This window comes from Dendrobium catenatum, unplaced genomic scaffold (assembly GCF_001605985.2).
Source record: "Dendrobium catenatum unplaced genomic scaffold, ASM160598v2 fragScaff_scaffold_574, whole genome shotgun sequence".
NCBI classification, from domain to species: domain Eukaryota; kingdom Viridiplantae; phylum Streptophyta; class Magnoliopsida; order Asparagales; family Orchidaceae; genus Dendrobium; species Dendrobium catenatum.
The window spans coordinates 535,206-548,472 of NW_021319036.1; the positions used below are offsets into that span (position 1 = coordinate 535,206).

The following is a 13,267-nucleotide window of genomic DNA, read 5'->3' on the forward strand; positions in this document are numbered from 1 at the left end:
CATATATAGTTCTGCGTGGCAGAGAAGTTGTAGAGGCGTAGCGGATTTGTTTTTCTGGTCAATGCTGATAAGAAAAAGTAATTACCGAAAATAATTTATATTTAATTAATTAATATTTTATTTTAAAAAAAATAATTATAAAAATATATATTTTTAAAATTTTGGCTGAGTAAAAATCTTTAAAATTAAAAAAATAAATAAATTAAGCTGCCCAAACAAAATCATTATATTTTGCTCAAATATTCTTTCCTCATGAAATTTTAAGTCACATTTTTTAATTATCCTAATTTTTTTATTAGAATGGTAAGGTAAAATAGAAAAATTCAACAATTATACTATTTCGAATATACCATCTTTAAAACGAGAAAAATTTTCTAACAATTGAAAAAAAATTATTTTTGCTTTCAAATATTTTATTTTTGTCAAAATTTTCTTATATGATTTTTATGCTGAAATCTCATTTGCTTATCAATTATATAGTTTCAATTCATTGCCTATTTTGCAAAATCATTATATTTTTCGGGAGATTTATTTTAAAAGGAGCATTCGGCAGATGAAAATTAGGCGAAGGAGTGTTGTTGAATTTTAATTTGAAAAGGAGCTGATTGTAAGTTTATATCTTATTAATTTTTAATAAGATCATACTTTTTTATTTACATAAAATATGTATAATAAGGTTTTAACCAAATTATATAAGAGCTTAGTATCATATTTGTATAATAGCTTAATATCATTTATGTATAAATTCTTTTAGGTGGACTTGAAATTTTTAGAATAGTTTTCAATCATTTTTTATAACCAAATATATTATGTTTTCTCAAGGTAAATTGATATATTAAAAATTCATGTAATTATTAGTTCATATTGCATTAAATTCATCTAGTTTAGTATTTGATTTGTAATATTTTATGAATTAGGTCAGACTGTTCAGAGTATAGGATCCTTTTTAGTAAGGCGCACTTTGAATTCCTCTGGACATAGGAACCTTTTAATCTTGTCTCATTATTCATTAATATGATCATGTTGCTTGCAGCAACTTATTATATCAGTTAACCTGTAAAGTTGTAAAGTCCAATCAAGCAATATTTAAATTTCAAGCAGTATGTGAAGGTGAATATGTATAACCTCTGTCATTTATGGGGTTTATGTACATTTGAAGTTGAGTTGTGAATATTTTAATTGCTACCTTCAAAATATATTAATCGTGTATTGAGAGGATTCAAAGCATTCCCAATAAAGAAAGGTTCGATGATGCTTGTTGAAGAATGCATGCTTTTCTAGCACAACCCGGTGATAGTCCATTAGAGCAAAAGGTAAATGCGAATGAGATATTTAGATGTTATGTTTATGAATAGTCAAAAGATGAGAATGATGTCCTCTAAAGTGTGATTGCTAAGATGATAAGGGTAAAACTTTATAAGACGAGAGATTTTATAAATACCGACGATTGAAAATATCTTTAGATTAGATTATTGGAAGATAATGGTCATCTCGTCAGTCCTCATTTCTTGTATATGGGCTATCATCAGATGAAATGTGAGAGAGGCAATGGTCATTCACCAGATGTTGACTACAATAACCTTAACATTGAGCATATGAGTTTATATCATCATTGGTTTCCTAGTTTGGATGAATTCATTTTGGATTTCCTTAATAACCAGGTGAAGGAGTTAGTTATTACCTAAAGGCAAATGTTTAAATGACGCTGACTAACAACACCTTTAGTATGATTTTGAATTTCAATTCAAGTACTGCCCAACGCAAACCCAACTCCAAACTTGGCTGCATATGTTGTTTAAGAAATAGGAAATATATGTACAACTATGTATGTTTTCTTCTGTTGTATTTTCTTCACCATGCTTATTAAAGGTAATATCTAGTGGAGATAAAGTAGCATTATGTACTCCTTCGTCTATCACTTATAGTTCTCTTCTTATAATTTGTATGATGTTATTACTTTATAAATCCTCCTCTATTTTTAATGAAGGTTAGTAGTTTTACAGTTATAGTAATTTTTTGGCCTAAAATTTTATTCTTTGTCATCAGCTTATATGAAATATTAATATAAATTAAGTTAAACAGTAAATGATAAAATTCATCAGAAGAAGCGTAATACTTTTTTATTCCAAAAATTACAAATACACTATTTAAGAATTTATTAAAAGTTAGAGTTATAAGACATTAGTAGAAAATATACAAACATAATACACATAAATGCCAAGTAGCCTCATCTTTGGCATGGAATTGCGTCTGCCAAGGGTATATATGCTAGGTAGTCACCGACCCCTTCGAGGAATATGTGCCCCATCATCATCCTCCTCCTGTGGTGTTCTTATTCAATCTAGAATGTTCACAATAGATGAAGTGTATGGGTCCACTTATTATCTCTGGTTGACATCAAGTTTTCCTTTGAGAGTTTGAAACTGTACACCAACCGAGATAAAATAACTTGAAGTCAGTCGGATCGACTCCCCAAGCCATTGAAGGTCCACCCATCTCAAAGGTTGATATCATGTATTGAGACCTAGAGCTGACATACATGGAATGCCTCAGTACTTAAAAGTCCTCAACACATACTTAACTGTCTACAATTGTCTTGAAAGCATCTAAAATTGATCTCCTCAACCCTTCTACATGGGTCTTGTGTTTGTGTGTTTGCTCAGTAGGGGCGAATGATGCTCCTCTCTCGTAAATACGCCATAGTCAATATAAACTGACCTATGAATTATGCCAGCTATCTAGATAACATCATCCACTACTTACATTGAGGCTGCATTTTTCCCTTGACCGCCTGTAAATGAATGGAGCATATCCCGACTACGAACCTAATACTTCGCTTGTGACAATGATTACAATCAATTTGAGGGAATCATAGATTTTATAATTGAATAATTACTCATAGTAAGTTAACATACCAATAATCTTTCCCCGGGTGACCTTGGATATAAAATCTCTTGATCCTCTATCGATGGTCTCAATAAGTAGATTGACGCCCATAACCTATACCATCTAAGATATGTGATTAGTTCCTGATTTCTACTGCCCACCGGTATCTGCACTTGAGTGATATAAGCCCGTCAATTATTTCATATCACAATATAGGCATGGTGTTTATGCATCCAATCAACATGTACCTGACAACATCCATCTATCCTCCTAAAAGTGAGCTCAATGGGTTGAATGTCAGTACACTGAATACCACAAAATTGCCTTATAACCTTGTCAGCCAAGTGCCACTCGACTCTCTTCCAACTAATCTACGGGACATCTTCCATCCATATATCATATATGACGTGACAAATATGAGGCAAGCTCGCCATAATAGCCTCCGTACATGAATTCATGGTGACCTAACTCTATCATAAAGCATCTAACTTATCTATGTACATCATCGTGTTGCTCACAAGTACCTCACACATCATATCCTCTGCCAACTTACAAGTGCAAATTTATGTTATATGAAATTATATCAGTGAAGTTTTCATGTAATTACATAAGAGGAAGTGACATGCACCCAAGCGGTTTATTACCACCGCTTAAAACTGCTTGCAACAATTACGTGCACTTAGAGGATGCACTAGAGTTACGAATTATTACATCTACATGTATATGTGTGTGGACCAGTGATTTCCACCTTAAAATCCCTATAGGACATATCAAATACTTGAAACTCATGGTTATTAATCACGATCAATTCAGAGCATCTTTGTGCCTCCACATTGCAATTTCAACCACTGAAACTATTCTTGGAACGAAGATCGTATTCACTGCAGTCATCCACTATGCAACCTTCTATGAATGTTTGATGAACAAAGTCACGAGGTTGTAGTAAATGAATGGTACGAGGCCTTGGATGGGTAGGCCTCGGGCACGCTGAAAAACTCAATTGAAGCATTCAAATACATTTATAGTCATTATTCAATAACAACAACCCCCATCATAGAGCAAGCCCCATTTGGATACACCACGTTGTACAAAGCCATTTGAATGCCTCCTTTATTGTTTGGATATCGTTCATGTTACATTCAAAAAATGTTATGTCATCAATATTTCCTGCATATTACATTTTGGCACAAAGCGACTCAACATCGCCCCGCATAGACGTAATGCCTTCTTCAAGTTATCCCATAACTGATGTATATAGTGTCGATGTACAGCATTGGAGAATATGTCACGACAACCTCTTACAAAGCCTGCATGCTTATCTGATACAATGCATAGATCATCCCTTTCTCTGACTAATGTGATCAGATCATGCAGTTGTTGCAGAAACCATCCCAATGCATGAATGTTCCATCAAGACTTAAAATAGGTTAAAAGAACTTCCATCCCGTAACACAAGGCCCAAAAGCCCATAACAAACTTATGAATCGTGATTGTGCAATATGTCAAATATTGTAAACTATTTGAATGATGACAATTGTTAAAACTTCCATCAAATGATAAAGTGATTGGAAAGACTCCTCTTAGCTCCTAAATATGGACTTTATGGCCTTTCTTTGTGTGTCATAGGCCTTCACATATTAGACCTTAATATCAATTTTTTTTAATTTCATAAGAGCAATTATCTTACAAGACTTCATGTCAAGTTATTGTAGGAGCACAACCGTAATGTAATGACAAATGAACTTTGATGTGTAGTTATGATGATCGCTCGATAAAACTGCTTGTGTACAGGTGTGTGGAGGCCCACAGGTAGAGATTTTTCATAGGCCACCAAGGTGCTTGCTGCTATAAGCATGAATGCGTCATAAGCACGAATTGTGCATATTGTTATGCTGAGCACAAATTACACTCAGTCTACTTTTGTTTGAAGTCGATTTGACAAACTCAACATTACAGACGATGGACCAACCACTTATTGCACAACGTAGTGCATCTTTTGTGTGAAATGTAAGTCTATGATATAAATAATTTGGAATAACAACATTGCAAATAGACTGCACGTCGATTGTGGGAAACATCGACTACATCAGTAGCATCTCACTCTTCCATTGATGTGATTAGCTGGACAAAATTGTTGTTTGCAGTCATTTCATCTAGAACGTCTAGACTCCATGTTGCATGCTCTTGAACATGTCCATGCCCCGATATCACGATGTTCTTAGCATTTGTGGCTCAGGTGGCATCATATGCGATATGTTCTCCAGTGGAGTTATCACTTGTTCCAAATGTCTATTGTGTGGTAGTTCTGGTCAAAATTAGCTACTAGGTAGTGTCAAAATGATGTGCTGCATGAATAGTACTCGATTGTTGAAAACTAAAATGTTGGTAGTTCGCATGCATTGAACCGACCTATTCTAATTGTTGCGGCAGATGTTGACTGCTCACTTAAGCTTAGGAGACCATAAAACTTTGTCTTGATAGGCAATCCAATATCGCTAACACTAAACCTCCGTCCATAGTTCACCTCATGGGGTAAACCTAAGTTCTTATTTTTGAACTGTTGAATGAAATTTCAAATAATCATCATCAACTAATACTAAATTGTAAATATAAGAAGGCGACTCAACTTCAATGAAATTGAGTGTAATGAAGTCTGTCATATTCGCATTGATGGTACATAACTCTGCAGGCTCGTCGCATATAATTACCGTGCACCTCGTAGCTTCGATTAATATGAACTTAACAAATACCATCATCAATGACATACGTGGCCGTATATCCACATTATTTCATAACCGACATATTAGAGTAATAATATCGATGGCACAATTGAGATGTAACACTCGAATAATTATATGCTTAAATGCGTCAAGTGTTAAATTCCCATTAATTTCGATTGGACGATGGTTATATGTATAAGTAGGTCGAACGAAATTAATAGCTCTCCTTCGAAGAAAAAAATCAAACATGATATTTTACAAAAGAATATAACTTAGACATCATGTCAACATATCTAAGATGATTACTTGAATTCATACATTCTTTAAATTCATCTACTATGTCAAACGCTAAATAATAATTGCATTAAATTAGGTACTAAAATCTTTTTAACTACTCATCATACAAAACATGATATTATATTAATTCATGAAGTGTTATTAAACCCCATTACACAACACAGTGCTACATTCTAAACTCAATTACTTCAATATTTTTTTAAAATTCATAAATAATATATTTAAATCTACAAAATATATATTCTAAACTAAATAGTATATATTCACAAAAACATAGCTAATTTTTCCAATTTTTTCATGCTATATATTTTAAATTAATAATATTATATTATTAAATTGTATCTCCTCATTTAGCAAATAAAATTTAGATGTAAATGAATAGTATATATTTATGCAAAATTAATTTAAACACAATAAAATTATGCCTCACTTGTATTGCAACTTAAGCAACTTTATTAGGTAACAATGATTAAGAACGAGTTACACTTAGACTTTGTTTGGGATGGCTTTGTTACTGTTTCTTAAAATAATTTTTTTGTGCAAAAATTTTAATTTTTATAATAAAAAGTTACTTTAAGAAGTTGTAAGGAATCTGTCCCAAATGAAGCCTTAAAACCATCTCTAACCGAACTGCATACAATAGTATGTCACCTGTCATTCGCTTCATTCGAATGCTAAATCACACAAGAAAATTCGATAGGTGAACAGTGCGACACCGATATTTGGATTGCACTATTCACCTAAGCTAGTTTTTTTGTATATCAGAATTTGCCGAAGAAGCACGCGAAAGAGGAGAAAGATTGTTATCTTCACATGTAGATGACGAAATTCGATTGCATTTTAAAGTGAAAAATGAATTTTCCGGTTGAAAATACCCTAAACATTTAGTAAGTACTTTCATTAGATATAAATCTTTGATAACCTTCATGTTAACTATCATTTCTTCTCTTTCAAGCTTTAGATAATATGTTAAAATTTTATGAATAAATCATTTCAATACGTTAAAATTAATTATTAAAATTGTTTACCTGCAAATTTTCAACATTTTAAAAATAATTATCAATTATTAAAATTTTATCAATATAACAGAAAATTCTTTCTACAAAATGCTGATCCCATCCATATTCCAAAATTAAAAATATAAACTTAACAAAATTAAAAATCTTAAATTTTTTTAATCTCACACATCTTTATTTTTAAAAAAACCTATACATATATTATAAAAAAAATATCAATTCACCTCTTAAATTTTATATTTACTTTACACTCGATATTTAGGCTTCATTTGAGCCGAATTTCTTATTACTTTTTAAAAATAACTTTTCAATACAATTTTTTTTAAACTATAAATTTTTTACTAATAAACAATATTAAAAAACTATCCAAAATAAGAACTTTTATTACGTCCTCTGACTGGACGTAGCTCTACCGAGTAATCCCAAAAAACACCGAGTTCTAAAAAAAACTTGATATTTTTTTGGATTACTCGGTATTGCTCAGTATTACTCGTTATTTTGTCTTCACATAATGGTATTTCTCATTATTGTTGGTATTGCTCGGTATTTCTCATTTTGTGGATGCGATCTTGGTGCCGTCGTAGGTTCACCAGACCAAATTAAAGTTCACAAAATAAAGAGTTAAGAGCCCTATCTTAAAAATCAATTTATGGTAAAAGCAAGAAAAAAAATCAAACAGTTTTTTTATTGCTTTCTAAAACAACTTTTTAGTCTTGAATTATAAAATTTTATATAAAAAAATCATTGGAAATAACATTAGGAAAACTCCTCCAAACGAAATCTTCGACTTTTAGAAGTGTTTGCAATGCAATATAGGAAAAAAAACTCATAATAGAGCGTCCTTGCCATGAGATTTTGAAAAGCTCAATACAAAACATCCAATCATTCATTCCAAAAAAACAAAAACATTACAAGCAAACACTCAGCCTGTAAATATAAGTACTTAAAAACCTCAAACACAAAACAGAGCTTAATCAGGCTAATCCATGTCTTCATCTTCATCCTCCGGCTCAATCTTCATCCTCTTCACAACCTGCGCAGCATTGTCGCTCACAGTCGCAGTGTCAGGTATCTGTATCAAAATATCAGATTTTTGCCCAGTGGAAGCATTCACCATTCCACCGTTCTTCTCCACCCTGTAGGAGAGCTCCTTCTTCCCCGGCACAACGTCGATGTACACTGTGGAATTCTCATCAATTTCTTCTCTTATTAGCATTCTTGACAGTTCGGTTACCACCCTCTTCTCCAGCCATCTTCTGATAGGCCTTGCACCAAAGATCTGCAAGCATCGCATTAACCAAGACAATAAGCATGCTATTTGAAAAAGAAAAAAGATTTTTTTTTTTTTTCGCTATTGTGTAATATTAAAAGTCAAATTATTATTTAAATCTAATAAAGAAAAATTATTTCTAATATTTTCTAACCAAGTCTTTTTATGTTTACCTCTACTTTTCTTAACATAAGTCAAATCTAATACATTTACTTTCCTAACCAGGTCATCGAAAGGCCTCCGTTTAATGTGACCAAATCATATAAGGCGACTCTCTCTAACCTTATCAAGTATATGCTCATTTCTTATCCTATCTCTAAAGGTAAAGCTACTCATCCACCTAAGCATTCTCATCTCAGCAACACTTAACTTTGTATTATGCTTATATTCTGCACCATAAAACATTAGAGGTCTCAACACCATCTTATAGAATTTTCGCTTAAGTTTGAGGGAGACTTTTCTATCGCACAACAAGTCCGATGTATTCCTCCACTTCAACCATCCAACTAGAATTCTGCTGATAATATCCCCATCTATTTCACCATCACTATGAACAATAAATCCAATATATCTAAGACATGTACTCTTATTAATGAGTTGATCGCCCAAATTCACAATCCCTATTAAAATTAAACTCCATATATTCAGTTTAAAAAAAAAAAAGAAATTTTTTTTTGGAAGTGGAAAATTTTAAAATGATGATCGAATTGAATTAGAATTACTTACAGGGTCATAAGATTCAGAGAGCACAACGTCAAGGGCAGCATCTGTTACGCCCAATGCAATTCCTCTCTCAGCCAAACGAACAGCAACATCTTTCATCTGAAGCCTTGCGACCTTTTTCAGTTGATCATGGGACAATGGATCAAATACTACAATCTCATCAAGCCGATTGAGCAGCTCAGGCCTGAAATGCCTTCTCACCTGAGAATTTAAATAAGAGATTTAAGACATTTATAATTATACAATACACTATGCCTCAGCGCATCAACAACCGAAAATCCCAGTGAAATTAAAAAATGTCGTCATTCATCTCTAATCGAACTCCATTTTGTGTTGTAACCGTCTTTCTCCTCTTCCGCGCATTTCTTCCGCAAATCCGGTAAAGACAGAAATTAGCGTAGGTGAACAGTGCGACGCCATGTTCACCCACAACCAAATAGCAAAAGTTTTGCCGGAGCTCACAAGCGACGTCATTCATGCGTCATTCATGCGTTTGGAGTTCGGTTGGAGAATGCCTCAAAAGTACCCATCAAATAAGAGTGTTCGCAATACATACCTCTTCCATGACTCGCTCCCTGGCTATTTTCATTGAGGAATTGCCTAACATGCCAGCAAGAAGATGCTCAGCTCCGAGATTTGAGGTCATGATAATGACTGTATTGCTGAAATCCACGGTCCTTCCCTGACCATCAGTGAGCCTGCCATCATCGAGCACCTGGAGCAAGGTGTTGAAGACAGATATATGAGCCTTTTCCACTTCATCAAAGAGGACAACACTGTAAGGCCTCCTCCGCACAGCTTCAGTGAGTTGCCCTCCTTCCTCATGGCCAACATATCTAAACCCAGCAACAAAGAACATGTAAGGAAATCTAATTACAAGATAGGAAAGACAATTAAGCAAAGGAATGGCTGTCTTACCCTGGTGGAGCACCAATTAAACGAGCCACTGAATGCTGCTCCATGTACTCAGACATGTCGATTCGAACTATTAGTGTTTCATCATCGAACAATTGCTCTGCAAGAGCCTTTGCAAGCTCTGTTTTTCCCACGCCAGTTGGACCCAAGAACAGGAATGAACCAGTAGGTTGTTGAGGCCTACCAAGACCTGCTCTGGACCTTAGAACTGCCTCTGCCACTGCATCTACTGCTTGATCCTGGCCAACAACTCTTTTATGAAGCCTCTCAGCAAGGCCTATAAGTCTCTCTTTCTCGTTCTGGCCAAGTCTTGTTACTGGAATTCCAGTCCAACGGCTCACCACCTGCAAAAGGTATGGATCACGCATTCAAAAGCCAGTAACATAAAAATAAAATTTTGATTCAACGGTGAAAATTTATTGTAACTTACCTCTGCAATCTGATCAGGGCCAACATTTTCGGTGAGCATCAAGTTCTCACCACCAGCTTCTCCTTCTAGCTGGGCAATGGCAGCGTCAATCTCTTGTAAAGCTCCATATCGGAGATCAGCTGCTCGAGCCAAATCCATCCTACGTTCAGCTTCTTGTAATGCAAACAAAAGCTCTTCACGCTTCTGCTTCAGTCTTCTAATCTCATCTATTCTTTCCTTCTCCTTTCTGTATCTCATCACCAAAGGTTGAAGCTTGTCCCTCAAATCATCCAACTCCTTTTTAACCTGTACAAGAATAACAACGAATTTCCACATAAATATATGAAATTGAGTTTTTTGTTCGCTGACATTAACGGTTTACTTTGGCGAATCACTGAAAGGTTATTCCACTAATCCACCGACATTTGCAATGAAAATTTGCATTACTAGCCGTTATCAGTTCGCCGCAACTAGTTTTTTTAATTGAAAACATTTTTCACCTTCAAATAAATAAATGTTGATCTTCTAACTCAAAAGAATATCTAATTGGTAAAATAAATGAGAAAGAAATATAAAAAATATGATTGGTCTTTAATAGTGATGCATTGATAAAACAAAATCAAATCAAACAGAAAAGAGTATTATTTGAATACTGGATGCTAATGCTATCTAACTATCTGAAGAGCTTTGTTATTGAAAACGAATAAGCCAAGCAAATCCTATAAGAAAAGCACCAGCGAAAGAATCTCACCTCAGCAAGCCGTGATTTGCTGGCTTTATCCTTCTCCTTCTCAAGAGCGTGCATCTCGACTTCAAGTTGAATCCTCCTCCTCTCCAGATTATCAATCTCCTCGGGCTGGCTATCCAGCTGAACCCTCACATTAGCACAAGCCTCATCAACCAGATCAATAGCTTTGTCAGGAAGATGCCGGCCTTCAGAAACACAAATTAATATGTTAGCAAACAATCAGGTTTTAGTTTAAACAAAGGGGAATAAATAGATTAATGATATTCATCTACCAGTTATGTATCTTGATGAAAGTTGTGCTGCAACAACAAGAGCCCGATCTTGTATTCTAACACCATGATGGCCTTCATACCTCTCCTTCAACCCTCGAAGAATGCTAATGGTATCTGGAACACTGGGCTCAGCCACATAAACCTGCTGGAATCTTCTCTCAAAGGCTGCATCCTTTTCAACATACTTTCTGTATTCTTCCAGTGTTGTGGCTCCGATGCATCGCAACTGCCCTCTCGCAAGCATTGGCTTAAACAAGTTGGCAGCATCCATGGAACCCTCAGTTCTACCAGCGCCAAGAACAAGATGAATTTCATCAATAAATAGAATAACCTTTCCTGCCGCATCCTCTACTTCTTTGAGGACAGCCTTTAATCTTTCTTCAAACTCTCCCCTGTACTTCGCTCCGGCAACTAACGCGCCCATGTCGAGAGCAATTAGCCTCACATCCGCAAGATTGCTTGGTACATCACCTCTCACGATTCTTTGAGCCAAACCCTCAACAACTGCTGTCTTGCCGACCCCAGGCTCGCCGATGAGGACAGGGTTGTTCTTGGTCCGGCGAGATAGAATGCGAACAACTCGCCGGATCTCTTCATCCCGGCCGATCACCGGATCAAGCTTCCCAGCCTGCTCGACGAGGTCGCGGCCATAGGTCTTAAGCGCTTGGAAATTAGTATCACCTGAAGCGCTCTCGACCTTCTTGCCCTCTTTTCCCCTAAGCTTCTCGACCTCAGACCGCACCCTGGATGCAGAAATCCCGGCCTCTTTGAAGCAATCCCCAATCTGAGAATCCTCGAGTATGCCGAGAATGAGCTGGTCGACAGCGAGATGGGTATCACCACGCTGCTTCTGCGAGGATTGCGCACGTCGAATAGCCTTGATCAGAGAAGTCGAAGCCGGAATCTCATCGGGCGGAGGATGCTGAGATGGTATCTTCTTGAGCGCCTGGTTCAAAACGCGTTCGAATGAGGCGACCGCTGATTCGCCCGCACCGCCGGCAGCATTGGCAATGGCCTGGCGGAGAATCCCGGCGGGATCGCTGGCGAGTGCGTGGGCAAGGTGTAGAGGAGTGAACTGCGCATGGCCCGAGCTGATGGCGAGCTCGTGGGCGCTGGCGATGGCTTCGTTGGTCTTGTGAGTGAACTTGTCTGGATTCATTGTGAGAAAAATATCGATTATAGAACTTCTTCTTCGCTGGAAGAGAGAGGAGATCGGGGAAGTGAGACTATAAAGAGGGAAGAAGACGATTCGCCATTTGTGTGGAAAGACGGAGTGGCGAAGGGGAGAAGACGCTGGAGAACGCTGGAGAACGCTGGAGGCTTCTGGAGATAGACGCTTCGGATTTGGAAGGTTCGGTAGTTTGCGGGCGGATGCAAATATTACCTCTTTAGAATCCGAAATCCGATATGATGAGATCGAAGTGTAAATGAACCGGCGGATTTGACCTTATTTATTAATGGATAATCCCATTCTATAAATTTTATATATAGCCATAAAAACTCTATCTTAAAATAAATTATATATAATTAGAAATTTAAAAATAATTTAATTACATAAATTTTGATTTTGAAAAATTTATGATTATATATATTAAATATGTGATAACATGAATATGTAGTTATCCGAATGACAAAAAAATGAAGGCTAAGGTTTTGTTTGATATAGCTTTCTTACTACTTTCTAATACTGCTTTTTAGTATAAAATTTCTCGTTAAGAAATTTTGGTACTAAAAAAATGCTTTAGAAAATAAAAAGAAAGTTGTCTCAAACAAAACTTACCTCATATTTTTCATTCTATTCTTCCATTCTAACACAACTTGTGTGTCGCTAGTAGCGATCGAGATTGTTGCAAGTCAAGATCATCTTCGCAAAGCTCTTGATGTAAGAGAACGCGTTGGGCCAATAGATACAATGAAATAGATTGAATTACATGCAATTCCTCTAAGAACATCTATAATTATTTGAACTTGTTAAAGTTTTTAAAACCAGTTCGAGCGACGAAATAATGAG

At 35.7% G+C, this 13,267-nt stretch overlaps 1 protein-coding gene across 1 annotated transcript; it reads right to left on the reverse strand.

Moving 5' to 3' along the window:
* Positions 1 to 7,732: 7,732 nt before the first annotated feature.
* Positions 7,733 to 12,560, reverse strand: LOC110097858 (chaperone protein ClpB1). The gene is made up of 7 exons (XM_020824480.2): positions 11,257 to 12,560; positions 10,988 to 11,169; positions 10,258 to 10,542; positions 9,831 to 10,171; positions 9,469 to 9,748; positions 8,916 to 9,113; positions 7,733 to 8,198 (listed from the first exon to the last, which is right to left on the reverse strand). Exons 1-7 carry the CDS (start codon positions 12,413 to 12,415, stop codon positions 7,899 to 7,901), a joined length of 2,745 nt encoding a protein of 914 aa, XP_020680139.1. The 5' UTR covers positions 12,416 to 12,560; the 3' UTR covers positions 7,733 to 7,898.
* Positions 12,561 to 13,267: the final 707 nt, after the last annotated feature.